The 24,361-nt window shown below is 41.8% G+C and overlaps 1 protein-coding gene across 4 annotated transcripts in view; it reads left to right on the forward strand.

The window, feature by feature from the left end:
- The window catches only part of MIPEP (mitochondrial intermediate peptidase), a 262,517-nt gene that overhangs the window by 230,349 nt on the left and 7,807 nt on the right, over positions 1–24,361 (forward strand). For 2 of the 4 annotated variants that reach the window (XM_070409162.1, XM_070409160.1), the window contains one exon: positions 1,048–1,307. The exons of 1 other annotated variant lie outside the window; for it this stretch is intronic. In XM_070409162.1, the coding sequence (XP_070265263.1) occupies positions 1,048–1,086 (39 nt within the window). In that variant the 3' untranslated portion in view covers positions 1,087–1,307. Of the gene's footprint in view, positions 1–1,047; positions 1,308–24,361 lie in introns of those variants that run through there. One more of the 4 variants, XR_011470789.1, reaches the window with a different exon arrangement.

The following is a 24,361-nucleotide window of genomic DNA, read 5'->3' on the forward strand; positions in this document are numbered from 1 at the left end:
TCAACATTTCAATCATTAACACAGCTGGGCCAAAGGAAAGGCCTTCTTTGATCCATAGAGATTATTTTACTCTAAAAAGAAAATTGTATTTTGAACTTTAGTTTTGCAAATAAGACATAGCAATGGAATTTTCTTCCAGTAGCTGCTCCTTATTTCTCAGATATTTCCTGAGATGCAGATACTAGAATTTGAACTTGATTGAGAATAAAAATATTTTGATCTATAGTTGAAATATTTTAATATTATTGTTCTTAGCTACTTGAGGTCTAGTTGGTGGCTTACAAGTATGTGTTTGGAGCTGCTGTTTTTATGTCCACCATACAAAGCAGTCTTTGGGCTATTTCCCATATGTTCACAGTCCTGGCCAGGTTGGTGGTAGGTGTGGTGAGAGGTCTAAAAAGAAGCAGGGTGGGATTGTCTCAGCTGTTTGTGGGTCCTTCTGAATTCGTTTTTTGCTGTGTATTCAGGGAAGAAAACACCCTCCTGTTTGTGGGTTTCAAAGGTGCAATGGAAGTTCGTGGATTGGGTGTGTACAGTGCTAGGCCCACCTGAACTCTGTTCTCACTGCTGACTAAAGTCGGGAGGCCTGCACTTGGACACCCACACACACACTGTCCAGCACCTAAACATAACGAGTTACCGGTTTTCCTCTTGTTCTTGGACTCAGTGACCCTTCCCTCCCTGAATTCTGTCTCTCCCTGGGCCTCTTCCACCTTTAGTCCAGCCACACAAGACTGCTTAGTAGTCAACATACATTCTGCATTTTCCCACCCTTCTGCCTTTCCTCTGTTGTTTTCTCCACCTGGAAGGCCCTAATTTGAACCTAAATCTTCCTTCCCTATCTTTCAAGATTCTACTCAGATCCCAACCCAGCCTCTGAATCTCTCCATCAGAATTCATCTTCCTCCCTATGTTCTCCCACCAACTGTACTTTGTGCACTCTTAATGTCCACAGTCTACTTTTGTCCAGACATTTGGTTGGTACAGTCTTTGTCCCTCCTTATCATCTGGGGGTGATGTGTTAGCTGATGTTTTCTGTGTTCGCAGGTATGCTCCAGAAGTGCCCTTCTACTGATGACTTTGTAAGTGCCCTCGTCTCCGACTTGGATCTTGACTTGGAAACTTTCCTCATGGATTCTGAATAACAGAAACACCTTGAATCTTTTAAGTCAAGGTCATGTAGTTATTAACTTTGTTTAAATGCTACAGCTGTTAACACTCGTTTCTGATTTCAGTATTCATTTCTGTAATAATTTCTGAAAAACCGTAAATGGATGGAACTTGGAATAAATAAGTGTTTTAATTAAGCTAGCTTTTAGTCTGTTTGGCAGATTTTTTAACATATGGAAATCCACTCAGTGAGCTAGTAAACACTAGAGCATAGAGAGTTGTTAAATTTAATGTCTGGGTATTTCCTTAGTCCAGCCACTTTCCTGTTGAACTTTTTAAATCAGTTTTGTTTATCTGTAATTGATTAGAGACTTCATTAAAAGCAAAATTATTTTAGTCTGTGGCAGTCTTCAGAAAGATTACACATATAGTTCTTTTAAGTGATTGCCATTTCTTAAGACCACTAGACTAGACTGTGAAAATGCAGTTGGGGAAGTCCCTTGCAACAACCAAGAAACCAAGTATGGTTTCCAAAGTACTTGTTATTGACTGCATTGGTTTTCTTCTGAGTGTTTAGGCATATATAGATGGACTCAGAACAGGTAAGACTTGAACTCATATTTCTCTGGCTGGATTATGAACTTACAAAAATAAGTGCAGGTCCAATTTATGAGTGATGTGCCAAGATCCAGCAACTGATAAATAAGGAAACTGGGTTTTAAATCATGTCTATCTTTATCTTGAACCCATCTGCCTTACATTATTGCACACCATATCACTGTGTGTTAATAATAGGAAAGAAACTATTTAATGGGGTTTTCCCACCATCAAAGTCAAGAATTTAATTATAGACTTTAAAATGGCATCTGCTAGAAGCCTCTTTCTGCTTTGCATTGAATGACCAATGATGCTGCAAAAAGGCAAGATTAAAAATCCCCAGAACTAGGACACATGTTCAACTGATTCACAGAATATGGGAGAATTTCTACAAGCTCAGAAATAGGTGAGACCAGACGAAGAAATGCCAGTGACCCACCCATCCTGGGTACACATGGATACATGGGGTACTGACCCTTCATTTCCCTCCACCCCCGCTTACACCAAGAAATCCAAAGTGTGCCCCAACCAGAAGCAGAGCAGCTGGCATGCCACCCACGCAGTGCTCGCACGATAGCCCCTTGCTGCCCTTTGTTCCTCTTCCAGCTCCTCCCCTCTGGAATTTCTCAGTCTCTGAACACTTGGAAACTGCACCACACAGAATCCTCGGGCAGGAAGTAGGGCAGGCCTGGCAATGGTGCCTCTTCTGTACCCAAAGCAAAGTCGGGAAGGGAGGGCAAGGCTTGGGTAATGCTGGCAATAGGCGCCTGGGGACCAGTGCCCGGGAGGAGTCTAGCTGTTTCTGTACTCCACCCTGTTTGTTCACAGTGTCTGAGCTAAGGTAAGGAAAATCTTAACAAACTTGCACTACACAAATGCTAACTCTCTTCTGAGGAGTGGACTTGGAGAAATTGATATAAACCTGCCAGTCAGTGATAGGTAAATCTGAAAAGCTGCTTTTCAGATTCACCAACAGTGACAGTCCCTTTTCAGTTGAGGGAGAGTAAGGAGAAAAATCTATAGGGAGCCCATGTGTAAACATTGTTCAGAAAAAGGAAAGATCACCTGGAGGAGCAGAACTTGGAAAGTTATTTTGTAAAGGAAGTAAAACACATTGTAGGAAACCTCTCTATTATTCTTAGTGAGATTTGAGAAAACATAGTATTTATGAAGCTGAAAGCCATCAAGAGCAAGCAGAAATAAAAAGATAAGGATAAGCTAAAAAGATTGGTAAAAAAGAAGGAAGGAAAGAAGGAAGGAAAAAGAAAGAAATGTAAAAAACTGAAATACATGCAGTGATTTAAAACATTATCAAAGCAGAAAAAAACAAGTTGTCGAGGGCGAACTTGAGAAACATCTCCTAATGCAGGTTGAAGGGATATGAGAGCTGGTAGCAGGGAAGTGGAGGAGAGTGCTGCCTCTGCCAGACAATTCCTGAGGAGGAAAGCAGGACGCCCAGAACAAAGGCAATAACAGAAAACAAGTTCTTATGTTCTGTATTCCCAGTGCTCAAATGGTGAATAGATGCTATTTGTATGTGCTCTGGCAAATACATACTATTCAGTGAATTTAAGAAAATGTTTTTGATATGAGAAGAAAAATTGAGTAATTTCAAAGGAAATCCTTGATGGTTTCCCAATAATGTGACTGTACTTGATGGCATTTAACTGTACACTTAAAAAAATGGTTAAAGCATTAGTTTTTTTTTTTTTAATGTCTATTTTACCACTATTAAAAAGAAAAAAAGAATCCTGTATTGCACTCCAAACCAAATGATGAAAAGAGACCCACCCCTGACACTATCTGCCCTTTCCAGAGTTTAAATATAAATGTAATTAGTCCTAGCCAGTTTGGCTCAGTGGATGGAGCGTTGGCCTGTGGACTCAAGGGTCCTGGGTTCAGTTCTGGTCAAGGGCACATGCCCGGGTTGTGAGCTCGATCCCCAGTCGGGGGGGGGGGGGGGGGGGGGGGGGCGTGCGAGAGGCAGTCAATCAGTGATTCTCATCATTGATGTTTCCATCTCTCCCTCTCCCTTCCTCTCTGAAATCAATAAAAATATATTTTAAAAATAAATAAATAAATGTAATTAAAATTATAAGCCAGCATACTCCAAAATGGGCTTTGCAGAACACTTTCTAGGATGTTACTGTTTTCCATGAACTCAAAAGAGTCCTGTTGTTAAATACATTTGGGAAATGCCAAATAAGTGTTGGAGGTTCACTGTACACATTAGCAATCCTACAATCACAAAACATACATAGCATTGTATATACTAGTATGACTTAATGTTTCCCAAACCTATTTGATTATAGGACCCACCCCCTTTTTTGGAGTACCTATTAATGACATTTTTCAGAACACTGGGAAGCAACTGCTGCAAGCATTCAGCTAGAAATAACAGGCTTCCATATAAAGGATCACAAATTGTGGTGACCCCAAAATCATCGTAAGGGTACAAATAAATGGAATTGTGTATCGCCATTAAATGCCAAAGGACAATGAAAAAAGGGTTTGAGAGGTAAAGACTGAGATGCAAAATGGCATTCTCAGGTAATACGCGGGCTCCGGAAACATCTCAGGTTTGTACCCTCTTTTTTTTTCCTTTTTGTTGAATTAATTGGGGTGACACTGGTTAACAACATTATACAGGTTTTAGCTGCATAATTCTACAGTAAATCATCTGTCCACTGTATTGTGTGTTCACTACCCCAAGTCAAGTATCCTTCCATCACCATTAATCTCCCCTACACCTTCCTATAACTACACACACACACACACACACACACACACACACACACACTCCAGCAATCACCGCACTGTTGTTTATGTCCATGAGTTATTTCCATTTTTTTCTTATTTGCTCAATCCTTCCATTCCTCTACACAACACCACCCCCCAAACAGCTATCAGCCTGCTCTCTATCTATGAGTCTCTATTTTGCTTGGTAGTTCATTTTGTTCATTTAATTCCACATATAAGTGAAATCATATGGTACTTGTTTTCTGTGACTGGCTTATTTCATTTAGCATAATAAACTTGAGGTCCATCCATGCTGTCTCAAAGGATGAGATTTCCTTCTTTTTTATAGCTGAATCGTATTCCATTGTGTAAATGTATCACAGCTTTTTTATCCACTCATCTACTGATGGGCACTTGGGCTGCTTCCAAATCTTGGCTATCCTATATAATAAAAGGGTAATATGCAAATTGACCCTAACAGCAGAACGACTGGGAATGACTGGTCATTATGACACACACTGACCAGCAGGGGGCAGATGCTCAATGCAGGAGCTGCCCCCTAGTGGTCAGTGCGCTCCCACAGGGGGAGCTCTACTCAGCCACAAGCCAGGCTGACAGCTGCCAGCACAGTGGTGATGGCAGGAGCCTCTCCCGCATCCTCAGCAGCTCTAAGGAGTCGGACTGCAGCTTAGGCCTGCTCCCCGCTGGCAAATAGACATCCCCCAAGGGCTCCCAGGCTGCCAGAGGGATGTCTGACTGCCAGCTAAGGCCTGATCCCCCGGGGAGCAGGCCTACATAAACAGGTGGACATCCCCCGAGAGGTCCCAGACTGCGAGAGGGCACAGGCCGGACTGAGGGACCCCCCGAGTGCACAAATTTTTGTGCACTGGGCCTCTAGTTGTAAATAACATTGCCATGAACATAGGGGTGCATATATTCTTTGAAATTAGTGTTTAGGGTTTCTTAGGATAAATTCCCATAAGTGGAAAAACTGGGTCAAAAGGCAGTTCCATTTTTAATGTTTTGCGGTAACTCCATACTGCTTTCCACAGTGGCTGCACCAGTCATATTCCCACCAACAGTGTATTAGGGTTCCTTTTTCTTTTTTTTTTTCTTTTTTTTTTTTTTTTTATTAAATCTTTATTGTTCAGATTATTACATTTGTTCCTCTTTTTTCCCCCCATAACTCCCCTCCTTCCAGCTCCCACCCCACCCTCCACCCTCACTCCCCACCCACTGTGTTCATCCATAGGTGCATGATTTTTGTCCAGTCACTTCCCGCATCTCCCACACCCCTTTTCCCCCCAAGAATAGTCAGTCTATTCCCTTTCTATGTCCCTGATTCTATTATAATCACCAGTTCATTCTGTACATCAGGTTATTTATTCACTTGATTCTTAGATTCATTTGTTGATAGATGCATGTTTGTTGTTCATAATTTGTATCTTTACCTTTTTCTTCTTCTTCCTCTTCTTAAAGGATACCTTTCAGCATTTCATATAATACTGGTTTGGCGGTGATGAACTCCTTTAGCTTTTCCTTATCTGTGAAGCTCTTTATCTGACCTTCAATTCTGAATGATAGCTTTGCTGGATAAAGTAATCTTGGTTGTAGGTTCTTGGTATTCATCACTTTGAATATTTCTTGCCATTCCCTTCTGGCCTGCAAAGTTTCTGTTGAGAAATCAGCTGACAGTCGTATGGGTATTCCCTTGTAGGTAATTGAGCCTCTTTCTCTTGCTGCTTTTAAGATTTTCTCTTTGTCTTTTGCTCTTGGAATTTTAATGATGATGTGTCTTGGTGTGGTCCTCTTTGGATTCCTTTTGTTTGGGGTTCTCTGCGCTTCTTGGACCTGTAAGTCCATTTCTTTCTCCAGATGGGGGAAGTTTTCTGCCATTATTTCTTGAAATAGGTTTTCAATATCTTGCTGTCTCTCATCTTCTGGCACTCCAATAATTCTGATATTAGTCCGCTTAAAGCTGTCCCAGAGGCTCCTTACACTATCTTCACACTTTCGGATTCTTTTTTCATTTTGCTTTTCCAATTGGGTGTTTTTTGTCGAATCTTTGGTTTGATTATTGTGCTCCTCTGGTCTGCTATTGGGTATAATATTCTTTATTTCAGTCCGTGTATGCTTACTTTCTAATTTCTTTATCGTAGCATCGAGGGTCTCATTAGTTTTCGTGAGGCTCTGCACAAATTTATGGCAAGCCCTCAAAATTGCGATTCTTAGCTCCATATCCTCCATTTCTGTCATGTTTTTTTGTCTCCGCATCTTTTATGCTTTCTTGGTGCACCCCCTTGTGGTCTCTGTGCGCAGTCTTGTTCTAGCCAAGCCTTAATTGTTGTAGTTAACACTAGAGGGATTTGACCGCCAGGCCGACTGGCTATAGGAATCAGCTGTATGGAAAACGTCTGCCTTCTGGGGAGGCGCTAATCCAGCCTTTGCCTGAGGCGATCGGCAAATGGCTGTGCGCAGGGTTTGGGCGGGGCGGGCTCAACAGGGCGGGCGAAGGGAGCAGTTATGGCCGCGCTCAGTCCCGTTCCCAGAGGCTCTGCTTCTCAGAACCCCGGCAGCCGCTGCAAACCTCGGAGAGAAAGCTGCCCTCAGGTTCCAACTGATGCCGGATAATCCCGCTTCTCCCGTTTGAGTCTGGGTCCCTAGAGACTCGCCCGGATCTGGAGCCCAGAGTCTGAGACTCACTCCCGACAGAAAACGACAACCGCGCCCTCAGCCACCAGCCCGCTTTGCGCGCGCACCTCGGTACCTTTGTATTTTCCACACTGCGCCGCCTCTGAGCCTCGATTTGCTCTTCTCTTTCCTTCTAGTTGTAGAGTCTCTCTTCAGCCAGCCTTCCTGTGGTTCTGGGTGATGTCCGTTCAGTCTTTTAGTTGTATTTTTGAAATGGTTGTTTGCGGCAGCGGTCTCCGGTGTTTACCTACGAGGGGTTCCTTTTTCTCCACATTGTCACCAGCACTTGTTTGTTGATTTGTTGCTGGTAGCCATTCTGACAAGTGTGAAATGATATTTCATTATAGTTTTAATTTGTGTCTCTCTGATGATTAGTGACCTTGATAATTTTTTCATATGTCTACTGCCTATCTGTACGTCCTCTTTGAAGAAGTGTCTACTCGGGTCCTTTGCCCATTTTTTTATTGGATTGGGGTGGGGGTTTTTTGGTGTTGAGTTTTATAAGTTCTTTATAAATTTTGGATATTAATGTCTTGTCAGATGTACCCTTCTTTAAAAATTGCTAAAAGAACAAGTTAATTTAGACCAAGCATCAAACGCAAAGAAAGTCTCTAAGGAGCTTCTAAGAATACAGAGGGGTCAATTCTTTTTTTTTTTAAATTTAAATTCTTTACTGTTTAAAGATTACATAAGTCTCCTTTTTCCCCCCATTGACCTCTCCCCGGACACCCCCACGCCCCAGCACATGCCCTCACCGCCACCACCACCACCACTACCAACCCCTCCCCCAACCCCCCCCCCCCCCCCCCCCGTCTGTATCCATCGGTTAAACTCATATGCATGCTTATAAGTCCTTTGGTTGATCTCTTCCCCTTCACCCCCGCCTTCCCTCATAGGTTGGACAGTCTGTTCAATACTTCTATGAGTCTGGTTCTATTTTTGTTCATCAGTTTATATTGTTTATTAGATTCCACAAATGAGTGAGAGCATGTGATACTTATCTTTCTCTGACTGGCTTATTTCGCTTAGCATAATGCTCTCCAGTTCCATCAAGGCTGTTGCAAATGGTAAGAATTCCTTCTTTTTTACAGCAGCATAGTATTCCATCGTGTAGATGTACCACAGTTTCCTAATCCATTCATCTACTGATGGGCACTTAGGCTGTTTCCAGATCTTAGCTATGGTAAATTGTGCTGCTATGAACATAGGGATGCATATATCTTTTCTGATTGGTGTTTCTATTTTCTTGGGATATATTCCTAGAAGTGGGATTACTGGGTCAAATGGAAGTTCCATTTTTAATTTTTTAAGGAAACTCCATAGTGTTTTCCACAGTGGCTGCACCAGCAGTGCAAGTGTGTTTCTTTTTCTCTGCATCCTCTCCAGCACTTGTAGTTTGTTGATGATAGCCATTCTGACAGGTGTGAGATGGTATCTCACTGTTGTTTTGATTTGCATCTTTCAGATGATTAGTGACTCTGAGCATGTTTTCATATGTCTCTCGGCCGTCTGTATGTCTTCTTTCAAAAAGTGTCTATTTAGGTCCTTTGCCCATTTTTTGATTGGATTGTTTATCTTCCTATTGTTAAGTTTCATGAGTTCCGTATAAATGTTGGAGATTAAACCCTTATCAGAGATAACAATGGCAAATATGTTCTCCCATGCAGTGGGCTTTCTTGTTGTTTTGTTGATGGTTTCTTTTGCTCTGAAGACGCTTTTTATTTTGATGGAGTCTTATTTGTTTATTTCCTCCTTAGTTTCCATTGCCCTAGGAGCTGTATCGGTAAAGATATTGCTACGACAAATGTCTACTATTTTGCTGCCTATGGCTTCTTCTAGGATTTTTATGATTTCCCGTCTTATGTTTAAGTCCTTTATCCATTTTGAGTTTATTTTTGTGTATGGTGTAAGTTGGTTGTCTAGTTTCACTTTTTTGCATATATCTGTCCAATTTTCCCAAAACCATTTATTAAAGAAATTGTTTTGACTCCATTGTATGCTCATGCCTCCTTTGTCAAATATTAATTGAGCATAATGGTTTGTGTCAATTTCTGGGTTCTCTGTTCTGTTCCACTGATCTATATGTCTGTTCTTGTGCCAGTACCAGGAAGTTTTGAGAACAGTGACTTTGGAGTATAGCTTGATATCTGGTATTGTGATCCCTCCAACTTTGTTCTTTTTTTCTCAAGATTGCTGCAGCTATTCGGAGTCTTTTTTTATGCCATATGAATTTTTGGAGACTTTTCTAGGTCTTTGAAGTATGCCTTGGTATTTTAATGGGGATTGCATTGAATCTATAGATTGCTTTGGGTAGTATGGACATTTTATTGATGTTGAGTCTATCAATTCATGAACACAGTATATTCTTCCATTTGTTTATGTCTTTCTTTATCTCTTTTTTCAGTGTCCTGTAATTTTCTGAGTACAGGTCCTTTACCTCCTTGGTTAAATTTATTCCTAAGTATCTTAATTCTTTTGTTGCAGTGGTAAATAGGATTATTTTTTTTTAGTTTCTCTTTCTGTGAGTTTATTATTGGTGTATAAAAAAGCCATAGATTTCTGGGTGTTAATTTTGTATTCTGCTACATTGCCGAATTCATCTATTAGTTCTAGTAGTTTTTTGATGGAGTCTTTAATGTTTCCTATGTATAATATCATGTCATCTGCCAATAATGACAGCTTTACTTCTTCTTTTCCAATTTGGATGCCTTGTCTTTCTTCTTCTTGTCTGATCGCTTTGGCTAGCACTTCCAGTATTATGTCGAACAGGAGTGGTGAAAGTGGGCATCCCTGTCTTGTTCCTGTTCTTAGGGGAAATGATTTTAGTATTTGCCCATTGAGTATGATGTTGGCTGTAGGTTTGTCATATAAGGCTTTTATTATGTTGAGGTATGATCCCTCTCTTCCCACTTTGCTGAGAGTTTTTATCAGGAAAGGGTATTGGATTTTGTCAAATGCTTTTTCTACATCAATTGATATGATTATGTGATTTTTTGTCTCTCAGTTTGTTTATGTGATGTATCACATTTATTGATTTGTGGATATTGTACCAGCCTTACATCCCTGGAATAAATCCTGGTTGGTCATGGTGTATGATCTTTCTAATGTAATGCTGGATCCTATTTCCAAGAATTTTTTTGAGGATTTTAACATCTATGTTCATCAGAGATATTGGCCTATAATTCTCTTTCTTTGTGGTGTCTTTATCTGGTTATGGGATTAGGGTAGCCCAGTCAATCCTTCTTTTCACATTAACAGCTGGATAAATCAAAATAGCAAATAATTTTATTATGAATGTTTTTCCTTATGATGGGAATAAACTGATAAGCACACAGAAATTCCCCTGGTGAAAATTCTCTGCTATAATTAGAATTTACCACAAGCTTCCAAAAATCCAATTTAAAGTACTTTAGAATATGTAAGCACTAAAAAGATAATGTTGAAAAAGAACTTGGTGCATAACAAATAAAAAGTTAATGTGCTTGTCTTTAGTATTAATACCCAAGGTTTACCTGATTGGCTAAAAAGAGATTGGGATAAAACATTAGTAATAATAGTGCTCAACATTTATTTAGCATTTTTCAGTCTTATGTGGTGCTCATCACTCTAGGAGATAACAGGGCAGGGAATATCATAATACTGTCACTAATGAGGCAGATAGGCTTGGTAGACTGTGTCACAGAGCTGGTCCCTGGCAGATGCAGGCCCAAGCCAGCTCCTTTGGCTTCTTGCCCACTTCATGCAAGTCCTCAGATGACTAAGTTTATTTTCTGCAGGCTCTTAGCTCTGGGTTAACATTTAAACACTAACATAGAGTGTAGAGTGGTTACATGACCTACACAGGCTATAGGGCCTTATGTCCTGCACCATCTTTCTGCTTGAGAAAGCCAATGCCATGGACAGATAGAAGATGAAGTAAAACATGATGTCACAGTGGTTCTCAACCTTCTGGCCCTTTAAATACAGTTCCTCATGTTGTGACCCAATCATAAAATTATTTTCGTTGCTATTCCATAACTGTAATGTTGCTACTGTTATGAATCGTAATGTAAATATCTGATATGCAGGATGGTCTTAGGCGACCCCTGTGAAAGGGTCATTCCACGGCCAAAGGGGTCGCGACCCACAGGTTGAGAACCGCTGTAATATTACATCAGACCAGAGAGACAAAGGCTTTGAATTAAGGTAGTGTTGGGGTGGGAGGATGGAGAGGAAAAACAGAGACATCTGGAATATGCCTTGGCAGAACTTAGTATCAAATTATGTAGTGACATGGTGGAATTGGATGAATATGCCACCTATGTCCTCATCTAAATCATGACTCAAACTTGATTTTAGAAAAAATACGTATGGGGAAGCAAGGAATGAGGCACAGACCTCTGATGGGCCATTCATTAGTGACTATCCATCAGGTTGATAAATTGCTTAATCTGCATCTTTATAGAAAGATCATCCAGCAATTATGAGCTGTTCTCCAGGTACATTTCTCTATTTCATCTACAAAAAATATATATATATATATCACGAAAGACTGGATTAGGAGCCTTCCTTAAATCCAGATGCATTAGGCTGTGGTATTTCCTTGGCCTGGGGTCAACTGTACTCCACAGGCACTGTATTTGTGCTTTCAACGATTTTATCCTCATAGCAATTCTTAGGGGGTGTGGGGTGAGATGATCCCCATTAGAGTGACACAGGAGAGATCAGATAAAAGACACCTCTTGAGCACATGCAGCAGTGTGGTGTGAAATGTGGATGGTAAGTCTTCATTCCTGCAAGAGGGCTAGCTTCGGAATGCTTCCAGTAGGAACAAGTCTTAAGCAAAATCTTAAAATACATGGTAGGTGGGTGTGAATTGGGAAACTAACTCAAAAGAATGCTCAGAGTATCACTGTGATTAATTCACCTGGGCAAAGCATGAGGCTCTATGTTGCCCAGCTTTTTGTAACATGGAATAACAAAGAATTCAGGAATATAAAAGTACCTAATACATAAAAGACCCAGTAAACAAATATAGTTACTGCATGAATGTAACATGCATTTGACCTAGGGAGTCCCCAGAGTAGCAGACAGAACGTTCTATCAATTTTCCCTCCCATGATGCAAAAACTGAACATCAAGGTGTCAAGTGGCATGCTGGTTTTAGTCTTTGTCCTGTATTCTAGGGTTTTTTTCAAACTGGCTACCTTACCTGTACATCTTAAAAAGACATCAAAGTCAACCTCCAAAATCAAACTCATCTTCTGTCCCTAATACTCCTGAGTCACTGCCTGAGTAGTGGCATCTCATTCCTCCCAGTTGCTGCAGTAGAAACCCTGTTGTCCTCCTCTGTGCACCCTCAACCTTACAGTTACCGCTTACCTCCCTGTAGCACTCACTTCACTTATTCCTTACATTCCTGTCCCAGTAAGGCAGGGAACATGTGTCAGCCATCTCAGCTTCCCTTTGCCAATCTTAATTGCCAGATATATATCAGAACATAAGTCAAAGCCTCCAGTGTAATCTGAGCATAAAGTACTAAGGGTCCAAGGCCATGCAAAGAAGGAGCAGCTACAGGAAACACCACACAGGAGACTATCACCATAGAAGGGATGAAAGCTTGGAACCTGATTTTCCTGCAACTTCTTAAAAATCTGTCAGATGTGGTTATCATGAACAATGAGATTTATGGAAATTTCTCTATTTGCTCCCATCACTGCTTTAAGAAAAACCCTCAAAAGGACCTGTAAGGGAACATGAAGTGTTTTTTTGAATTTATAAGAACAGTGGACTGAATAACACCAAAGAAACCAAGACTGGACCAGCCCCAAGAAAGAAGTCCCAAGCCCAGCTGCATGTTTGCATTAGAATTTGCATGGAAAGCTCTTCTGACCTGTCATTATTTGTTTCTATTCCATTATATTTTGCATGGCTAGTTTGAGAAAAAATGTTGCTCACTGAGAGGCAGCACATCCCAGATCTTTGTTTAATTCTGAAATACAAGTTATGCTAATGTGTAGAATTCAGCAGGATGAGGGAAGCAAGCCTGAAGGAAATAAATGTCATGAAATTTGGGGAAAATTATTTTCGTGACTTTTTATGTTGACTCCGCATCAAGGACAGTTATTTTTGCTCTTCACCAATGGTGGGGGAGAAGAGCTGTTAGCTAAGCACTTGGAGCAGAAGGGGAGGCTTCTGTACAGCAGGCAAAAAGCCCCTCCCTCAGCAAGGATCAAACCTGTCACATCTTCCTGCCTGTGTTAAGAGCAGCTGCTCTGAAGGGCTCCATTTTGAGCTTTTTAACTCAAAAAAAGTTTTAAGGTTGACTGAGTAGAACGCATTAAATTTAGTAAAAATTATTAAATTTAGTATCAAATTGTGTTTAGATTTCTTCAGATACTGCTTTTCAAATGCAGTCTTTGGTAATTTCTTATGCCTAGCTAGTAGAACGATTTCTTATTTTTTTTACCTGAAAAAGAGCGTGTTGGGGTGGAGGGAAAAGGCCTTGTTCTATTTCCCTAGCTCGGCAAAGGATGAGACCCCTGGCAGGACAACCTGGTGGGGGCCTGCTTGCTGGCACAACCATGCGGAGGCCGCAGTGTTGGGTTGAACCAGAGCCATTTTCCAACAAAGGCATCCTAAGTTAAACAGTTTAATAAAAATGACACACAAATAAGAGCTTATTCCCCATCCAAAGGCAGCCACCAAGAGGAGGGCAGCTCTGATAGTTTTTTTTAATCCTCACTTGCGGATATATTCTTACAGATTTTAGAGAGAGAGGAAGGGAGGAAGAGACAGAAACATGGATGTTGAGAGTGAAACATTGATCAACAGCTCTGGTTATTTAATGAGTTCTAAAGCACTCTAAATCATTTCTTAACAAGGCAGTAGGCGCTCAGACGGAAAAAACAGTGAGACACAAAGAGGCCAGATTTGGGTTAACCATTTGTTGTAGGAGTAAAAGCGGGTAGCTTGAGAGCAAAGATCATAAACATACACAAAGAGGATGCAGAGGGAGATTCAAGATAAGCAGTGAACTTGGACCCTTAGTACTTTATGCTCAGATTACACTGGAGGCTTTGACTTATGTTCTGATATATATCTGGCAATTAAGATATAAGAGCCCTGTGGGTTTCTACGCGCTCTTATTATCTTCAAGATGTGTGTTAAATAAGTCAGGTCCACACCTCAGATGGCTCTTTTTTGGCAAAGTGATGGCTCACTGTCTATTCTCCAAGTCCATTTACTTTTTAGTTTGGAAATTTTTTTTAAAAAAACACAAAAAACAGAGCATATAGTCTGAATGTTTGTGTCCTCCCCAAATTCACACGTTCAATCCTAATGGTACGGGATTTTTGGACTGGAACACGTGGTATTCCCCTGGGAAGGATGGTTCCTGGATTCTTTGTCAGAGTTGAAGAATGAATCCACAGAGGGAAGATGGCATAGCAAAGGTGGAAATTTATTGAAGAACTACGTGGGGAAGAGGAAAGAATCTCACAGCACAGACTCCCACGTTGGGAGGGCAAGAGTCCCGCCAGAGTTCCTGTTTCCAAGGCTTATAAGGGCTGCAAGTCCGTGTCCTGATGTCCCCTCTGATTGGCCAATATTCCCTTTGATTTGGTTACTATAGCAGCTCCTGAGTTCAAAGGTCAAATATCACATGGGACATGGGAGGCCCTCCTCCCTCATTGTTCTCCCATTCCATCTGGGCTTTCTTCCTCCTTTATTTTGTAAATATAAACTTTTGTTATTCCTAGTTCCCTTGTCTTATAGAAATGTAACTTCTGCTGCTTCTACTTCCTTGTCTTATGGAAATGTAACTTCTCCCAGTCTGTAGCCCTGTGTTTTTTCCATGGACCTTTAATTTTTTAAAATTTCCTAAACCTGCCTATATCCCCCTAAACTTCCTATTTCACTAACACCTATGTGACAGTGTTAAGAGATAGGTTCTTTGGAAGGCAATTAAGTCATGAAGGTGGAACTCTCATGAATAGGATTGGTACCCTAATACAAGAAACTCCAGAGAGATTTCTGGCCTATACTACCCATGAGGATACAACCAGAAGTCTACAACCCATACCAGGGCCTTCAGGTAACCATGCTTGCACCCGAAACTCAGACTTCCAGCCTCCAGAACTGAGAAATCAATCTCTATTGCTGAAAAGCTAGCTCAGTCTGTGGTACTTTGTTATAGCAGCCTGAATAAACTAAGACAACATGTGACATGTGATAGCCCACAGCATGTACAGAGTGATGGATCACAAATGAAAAGTAATGTCGCAGGGAAGACAGGGAATACCACAGGGCAGCTTAGGCAGAAGACATTTCTTTCTCACTCTTATCGCTATTGGCCATATAGTCTTTGGTCTGATCATCAAATATTACATTAAAAGCCCTTTAGCTCCTGAGAGGTCAAAGGCTAGGGGTGTTGTGCCCAATGTTCAGGGTCCCCAAAGACCACCAGGGAGCCAAGTCCAATGCAAGACGCAAAAGAGCCTTTATTCGAACTAGCTCGAGCTCCCCGTCCATTGTGCGAACAGTCTGAACCTGGACGCAGCGGCAGGAGGCAGAGAAGAGAGCAAGCTCTGTGGGGAGAGGGGTTTTATAGGGGGGTTGGAGTAAGGGGAGGAGAGAGGACTGTGGGCCCTGCTGATTGGCCAGGTGCAAGTCGGGGTCTTGTTACACAGGATGTGGTCATATCTATGGTGCGCACTTCCCTTGATTATCATTGGTTAGTTTAAAGAAATCCTAGGTGTGGCTAGCAGAGGCTTGGGCTTCCGGGAAGAAGCTCCTTGCTGAGCACATGGCTGATGGCTGCTGCCCAAAAATGGAGGATCCGGGGCAAGATGGAGGGCATAGCCCTCGCCCTTTCAGGGGGAATTTATTCATCACAACATTAATTGGACTCGTTATATGAGAGCAACATTAACACCCTGCTGTCACTCAGGGACATACAGTAGCTGAGATCCTGGGAACCACTTAGAAGGAACACAGAGGAGCGTGAATGACACAAAATGCAATATTGGTGGCATTTGTGTTTGTCTTGTTCACCCCATTTCAGTGGGTAGATTCTCAGTAAATTGGTATTTGTTCAGTGACTGACTCATTTACTGCTCTTTTGTTGAGCACCATACTGGTTGCCACAAATATGAAGAATAAAATCTGATCCTGCCCTCAAGCTGCTAGCAGCTTAGTCAGTAGGTTCTAGGGAGTCAAGGAAATTTTAGTGCAATGTTGCAAGCCAGACAGGGTGCTAAGAGGAAGTGAATCCTCAGCTCCTGAGGAACGTGACAGGTGAGAACTAGGAAAATAAATGAAACGAAGGCTCAGCAGGTCAGTTGGATAGATTTGCCTACATCCATTTTGAAGTAAGAAAGTCCATGCCTGTGAGATGAGCTAACAAAGGGTTCTGAAATAAAAAAGTGATCATTGACCAAAAAAACACGGAGACTCAAAACTAGACATTATCTCATATTCATTTCTTCTTCAAATTAAAAGATGCTATTGTAAAGGGGACTTTAAGTGATGTTCATATTTTATAAATTTCTAGGCTATTTGGATTACAAATAGTTATAATTAAGTAGCTTTAATGTGTGCTGCTGTAACCTCCCACCCTAAGCAGAAACCACATCTGTTCTCCCCCACCCGCTCCATGAACTGTCCTCTCACCCCTCCCAACAGGGACTTCGTGAGAGAGCCCCTTTGCCTTCGGGGTCCAGAGTCTTCTCTGCAGCCTGGTTTCTGCCACTCAGTGAGATAGTGTCCTCCAAGGTGACTTTCAAACTTCACATCTGCTTTGTCTTCAACCTCATTTTCCCTACTTTTTCTACTGCATTTGACCATTGTTAGCAGACCCTCACCTTTACCCTTCATGACACGTTTTCCGTTTATCCTTTGGGTCAGCGTTTCTGGCTCTGGCATGGGTTTCACTTGTGCCTTCCCCCATCAATTGAGGATTTACACTGGCCTCCAGGGCTCAGGGAAAGAAGCAGAACCCAGTTCAGCAGGAAAGGGTTAATTGAGGGTAATACTAATTGTGTCTTGACTCGGGCTGCCATAACCAAATACCACAGGGTGGCTTAAACAGAAGAAATTTCTTTCTCGCCCTTCTGGAGGCTGGAAGTCCAAGATGAGGTGCCAGCATGGTCAGGTTCTGGTGAGAGCCCTCCTCCCAGCTGCATGTGGCTATCTCCTCCTCTGTGCTCACATGGCAGAAGGCAAGGTAGCTTTCTTGCCTCTTCTTGTCAGAGTGCTAAGCCCTCATAACTTAGTTACCTCCCAAAGGCCCCACCTCCAAATTCATCACATTGGGATTAGGGCTTCTATATGTGAATTGTGGAGGGACACAAACATTAGGTGCTTTCAAACTTGTTGGAAAAACCCTCAGAAGAAAATACTTGGGCACTACTGTCTCTTAACTACTCCTGGAGCAGTGTGTCAAGAATATATACCTATGAACAAGATCTAGAGATCAGGAAGCCAAAAACAGGCTGTTGCCACCAGACACAACTGCCTCTTGACTCAGAACATCGACACAGACACACACACACACACACACACACACACACACACACAATATTTCATGCCAGCAGAAACCAAGAGAAGGGGTCGGGAAGGTGGCTTTCAACACACTTGACCTTCTAAACTTGCAGAAGTGTATCTCATTCACAAACAGAATACAAGCAATAGTTTTTAGATATCCAGGCTTTTTACATGAAAAAGTCTTACCTCTTCCTTGAATCCACATTACCCAAATACATGTAGCTTTAAATACCCTATTTCTATAAAAGCAGCACCAACTCGGTCACCAAATTTCCAAACCAGGAGCTTTCCTGACTCTTCCTCTCCCACATCCATCCATCCCCTGCAATTCTCTCTCTGCCCAGACTTCCAATTCCCTAATCTTCTCTCTCCAGGCAGCCCTCTGACTCAGCCCCATTTCCTGCCACCTGATCAGGCACCCTCACTGCTCATTCCAGGCCTTTTAGTGGCTATCAGAGGACCCTTCTAAAGCACATTGTTTACTATGTTATATCACTGCCAAAAGATTTGCACTAAGTCCCTGTTAAACAATTGAAAAAATGCCAAACTGGCATGAAACTAACATCCATCCACAATCAGCCTGTGCACCTTCCACCTCACCTCCCACAGGTCTGCCTTTTTCCTGAAGCTACTTCTGCCTGGAATGGCCTTCTTCTGTTCTACATGCTCAAATCCCGTGCTCACTTCAGGTTGCAACTCAAATGTTATTTCCTAAGACCAAAAGTAGGTTTCCTTCCTTTGATTTTGACTTATAGCATATAATTAGATCTTTTTAAAAGCTCTTGACTTTCTACTTTATAATGTACTTATTTGTGAACATGTTTATCACCCTTTAATTCCCTAAGGTGAAAGGCCACATCTTACTTGTTTTGAGGTGGATCCCTTTCATTAGGTCTTGCACTTTATAGAAACTCAGTATTTAATTAATAGCTAATGCATATTTTATGGAGTTCTTATGCAATCCACATATTACTCTGCTCTTTCTTCTATGCCACAAAAGTAACCTGAAGAGACAGTCAAGAGAACAAATGTGTCCCCAGCACCAAGCAGTGCCTGACATACAGTCATTACAAGCTATTAAACTGAACAGAAGGGGAAGTGGATCTTATTAGCCAAGGGAGGAAGGGTTTCCAATGGGGGGGACAGTGATAGTGTCCAGTGCTTCAGAGGGTGGGGAATGCTGGGCAATGGCTCCCACTGAATTTGGGAACTAGGAATAGTGAGTGGAGACAGAAGCCAGACAGAAAAAGTTAAGGAATAACACATGAGGAAATGGAAGAAATGAGTATAAATTATTCTTTCAAGAAACCTAACCAGAATAATGGGAAGAAAAAATGGCATATGATGCACATCTGATCTCATGGTCATCTGCTTCTGAGGTGCAAAGAACCTGGACCAGTCCACATGTGATAGCAGCAGAGGGCTGGCTCAGAGGTGTGTAAAAAGTGAAAAGTGACACAATTCACACTCCTCACCAATCACAGAGCCTTGTAGTTAAGTGCCCAGTATGCTGTGCTCATGTCTATGCACCATATTGTCAAGATAGATATTATGATGGTTAATTTTACATGTCAGCATGGGTGGCCCACAGTGCCCAACTATGTGGTCAAACACTATGCTAGGTGTTTCTGTAAGAGTGTTTTTGGATGAAATCAGCATTTAACTTGGTAACTTGGAGAGAAGCAGATTGTCCTCCATAATGTGGGCAACCTTCATCCAATCACTTGAGGCCCTGAATAGACCAGATACAGGGGATCCTCAAACTATGACCCGTGGGCCACATGCAAATACAAATATTGTATTTGTTCCCGTTTTGTTTTTTTACTTCAAAATAAGATATGTGCAGTGTGCATAGGAATTTGCTCATAGTTGTTTTTTAAACTATAGTCCGGCCCTCCAACGGTCTGAGGGACAGTGAACTGGCCCCCTGTTTAAAAAGTTTGAGGACCCCTGGACCAAAAGACTGGCCTCCCCAAGCAAGAGGGAATTCTGCAGCAACATCAGCTCTCTTATCTCTCCAGCCTGCTGCTCACCGTATAGATTTTGTATTTGCCAGCCTCCATAATCATGTGAGCCAATTCCTTAAAATCAATCAAAATCTCTCTCTCTCTCTCTCTCTCTCTCTCTCTCTCTCTCTCTCTCGTGTGTGCGCGAACTCACACACAAATACACCCTATTAGTTCTGTTTCTCCAGCAAACCCTGACTAAAACAGACTTTAACAAAGCAGATCTTATTCAAAGAAAAGAGTAAAAAACAGAAGGTCTATTAGCATAGAAAATGAAGCATAATTAAAAGAACTAGACAGAGCTTGGATAAAATAAGATGTGGTGGCCTTCTGTGGATATTTTAAAAGCTTCCATGTGGAAAAATGGCGACCAGCAGGAAGGTAGGGAGGGAGAGAGTGTGAGAGCGCAAGGAAGTGATAGAGGAGTGTGTGGACGTGTGTGGTGTGTGTGTGTATGAGCTAGGGACAGTTAGATTCTGCAGGTCTTCTAAGGGGCTGCTAAACCGGGCAGTCTTAGGCGGCGGAGCCCCGCTCCCTGCGCGGACACTCCTGGGCAGCCGGCATGGGCACAGCAACCACACCATCTTGGGAAACAGAGCTGCTTGAGACTAGGATCCTGGCCTCAGCACCACCCAGTCTGATCAAGACGCATACCAGGACCCTGCAGCCACTGGGGACAGAGACCTGTGACCACAGCATCAGACCTGCAGACACCAAAAGTTCAGAAATCCCCGCGGCAGACCCGTGAGTAACAGAGCCCATTCCCCCTTCCTGCAGGCTCGCGGGCAGCGCCATAGTAACTGATAGACCCACCCCTTGCCTGGGCCTCAGCACTGCCACAGGAACTTTAGCCTGAAAGTGCGCGAGCACCTTGGAACTGATTCCACTTAGAGCCGGGTTCAGGAGTCCTGGGCTGGGAACAATCGCGCGAACACGGGGAACTGATCCTACGCGCACTGCAGGCTTCGGAGCCCTGGGCTGGGAGCAATTGTGCGAACACCGGGAATTTGTCCCACGGAGCACAAGCCCAGGTACCCCGATCCTCTGGGCAGGAGGCAGCACCAAGCACCAGTGACTTGACTGTGTTTCTTATCACCTGCGCCTGAGATCCTGATTCCCTGTGCGTTCATACTAAGAGCCAGTGACACCAATTCCTGGTGCAAGGGCACACAGGGACCCTGATTCTCAAGGCGAGGTCACGCGAAGCAACAGAGACTCTGATACTGGATTCCTGGGGAACTCTGACTCCTGGCGCATGCTAGGGGGCACTGATTTTCAACATGCTCCAGGTGGGTCTCTGTTTCAGAACGGTGCAGGCAGGGTCCCTGATTCTAAGGGTGCTCACGAGGCCACATTGAGCGCTGGCAACACTGACTCTGAGCGAGCCTGGTTCAAACAAACTCACAACAACCACACATCTTAGTGTCAGAGCTCTTCAGTGACGCTAGGGTGGTGGGAGGCTCCCACTGCACACGGCCCAGGCCCACGCAACTCGACGTTTGAATCATCAGGAGATAATCAGAATGAAGAGACGACACAACACCCAGAGGAAAGACAATGAGGAGTCGCCAAGAAAGGAAATTAATGAAGTTGAAGCATGCAACATGACAGAAAAAGAATTCAGAATAATGGTTATACAATTCATTCACCGGATGGATGAGAAAAATCAACAACCTATGCAAGAGTCAGGAAGAAATGAAAAGTGATATAGCTACAATCAAAAACACCATGGAAAGTTTCAACAGCAGACTAAAAGAAGCAGAGGACCGAATTAGTGAGTTAGAAGATAAGGCAGAGAAACAAGCTCAATCTGAACAGCAACTGGAGAAAAAAATTAAAAAGCAGGAGGAGAGCCTAAGGGAGCTTTGGGACAACATGAAACAAAGTAACATACGCATAATAGGGCTGCAAGAAGGACAAGAAGAGCAGCAAGGATTAGAAAATCTATTTGAAGAAATAATGACAGAAAACTTCCCAGATATGGGGAAGAAAAAAGTTACACAACTACAGAGTCCCAAGCAAGATGAACCCCATAAGACCCACACCAAGACACGTCATAATAACGATGGCAAATGTAAAAGACAAAGAGAGAATCTTAAAGGCTTCAAGAGAGAAACAGAGAGTTACCTACAAAGGATCCCGCATCAGATTATCAAATGATTTCTCAACAGAAACACATTAGGCCCGAAAAGAATGGACAGAAATTTACAAAGTGATGCAAAGCAAAGGACTGAATCCAAGAATACTCTATCCAGCAAGGCTATCATTCAAAATTGAAGGGGAAATAAGAAGCTTCACAGACAAAAAAAGGCTAAGGGAGTTTATCACCACCAAGCCAGCAATGTAAGAAATGCAAAAGGGACTGGTGTAAAAAGAAGAAATAAAAAGCTCAGAAAGAAAACAGCCACACAAAAAAAGAAATAGCTACAAACAAGTACCTTTCAATAATAACTTTAAATGTAAACGGACTAAATGCTCCCACCAAAAGACATCGAGTGGCTGAATGGATAAAAAACCATGACCCACACATTTGCTGTCTACAAGAGACCCACTTCATTAGAAGGGACTCAAACAGACTGAAAGTGAAGGGATGGAAAAATATCTTTCAGGCAAATGGAAAGGAAAAGAAAGCTGGGGTAGCAATACTTATATCAGACAAAATAGACCTCAAAGTGAAGGCCATAACAAGAGATAAGGAAGGCCACTTCATACTACTAAAGGGATCAATACAACAAGAAGATATAACCCTGGTAAACATATATGCACCCAATGCAGGAGCACCCAAATACATAAAAAAAAACTCCTGGAAGATATCAAAGGAGAGATCGACAACAATACAATCATAGTAGGGGACTTTAATAAACCACTGACATCACTGGATAAATCCTCTAGACAAACAATCAGCAAAGAAATAGCAATCCTAAATGACTCACTAGATCAGATGGACTTAATAGACATCTTCAGAACACTTCACCCCAAAGCCACAGAATATACATTCCACTCAAGTGCTCATGGGACAGATTCAAAAATAGACCACATATTGGGTCACAATCAAAGTCTCCCCAAATTCAAGAAGATTGAAATCATACCAAGCATCTTCTCAGGCCACAATGGCATAATATTAGAAATAAACTACAATAAAAATAGCCCAAAATACTCAAACACTTGGAAGCTGAATAGCATGTTATTAAATATTGATTGGGTTACCAATGACATCAAAGAAGAAATTAAAAACATCCTGGAAACTAATGACAATGAAAACACAACAATCCAAAACCTATGGGACACATGAAAGCAGTCCTGAGAGGGAAGTTTATAGCTCTACAGGCCTATCTCAAAAAACAAGAAAAAATGGTAGTAAATCATCTAACTCTACAACTCAAAGAATTAGAAAGAGAGCAACAAGAAAACCCCAGAGTGAGCAGAAGGAAGGAGATAATAAAGATTAGAGCAGAAATAAATGACATAGAGACCAAAAAAACAATACATAAAATCAATGAAACCAAGAGCTGGTTCTTTGAAAGGATAAACAAGATTGACAAACCTCTAGCCAGGCTCACCAAGAATCAAAGAGAGAGGACCCAAATAAACCAAATGATAGAGGCGAAATAACAACAGACCCCACAGAAATTCAAATGATTGTTTAAAAATACTATGGACAGCTCTACTCCAACAAACTAGACAACCTGGAGGAAATGGACATATTCCTAGAAAAATACAACATTTCAAAAGAAGAATCTAAAAATCTCAATAGGCAAATAACTATGGAAGAAATTGAAGCAGTCATCAAAAAGCTTCCAGCAAACAAAAGCCCAGGACCAGAGAGCTTCACAGGGGAGTTTTGCCAAACATTCAAACCTATCCTCCTCAGACTACTACAAAAAATTCAAGAGGAAAGAACACTTCCAAGCTCATTCTATGAAGCCAGCATCACCCTAATACCAAAACCAGGTAAAGACAACACAATGAAAGAGAATTACAGGCCAATATCCCTCATGAACATAGATGCCAAAATTCTCAACAAAATCTTAGCAAATCGGATCCAGCAGTACATCAGAAAGATCATACACCATGACCAAGTAGGATTTATCCCAGGGATGCAAGGATGGTACAATATCCGCAAATCAGTAAATGTGATACACCACATAAACAAATTGAAAGAAAAAAAACCACATGGTCATATCAATTGATGCAGAAAAAGCGTTTGACAAAATTCAACACCCATTTTTGATAAAAACTCTCAGCAAGGTGGGAATAGAAGGATCATACCTCAACATAATAAAAGCCATATATGACAAACCCACAGCCAACATCATACTCCATGGACAAAAACTAACACCATTTCCCCTAAGAACAGGAACAAGACAGGGATGCCCATTCTCACCACTCCTGTTCGACATAGTACTGGAAGTATTAGCCATTGCAATTAGACAAGAAGAAGAAATAAAAGGCATCCAAATTGGAAAAGAAGAAGTAAAACTGTCCTTATTTGCAGATGACATGATATTATACATAAAAAACCCTAAAGACTCCATCAAAAAACTGTTAGACTTACTAAAAGGAATTTGGCAATGTATCAGGATACAAAATTAATGCCAAGAAATCTATGGCATTTCTATACACCAATAGTGAACTTGCAGAAAGAGAGACTAAAAGAACAATCCCATTTACCATCGCACCAAAAAAATTAAGAT

Source organism: Myotis yumanensis, unplaced genomic scaffold (assembly GCF_028538775.1).
Source record: "Myotis yumanensis isolate MYYU_CA2020_CCGP unplaced genomic scaffold, mMyoYum1.0.hap1 SCAF_3, whole genome shotgun sequence".
NCBI lineage: Eukaryota > Metazoa > Chordata > Mammalia > Chiroptera > Vespertilionidae > Myotis > Myotis yumanensis.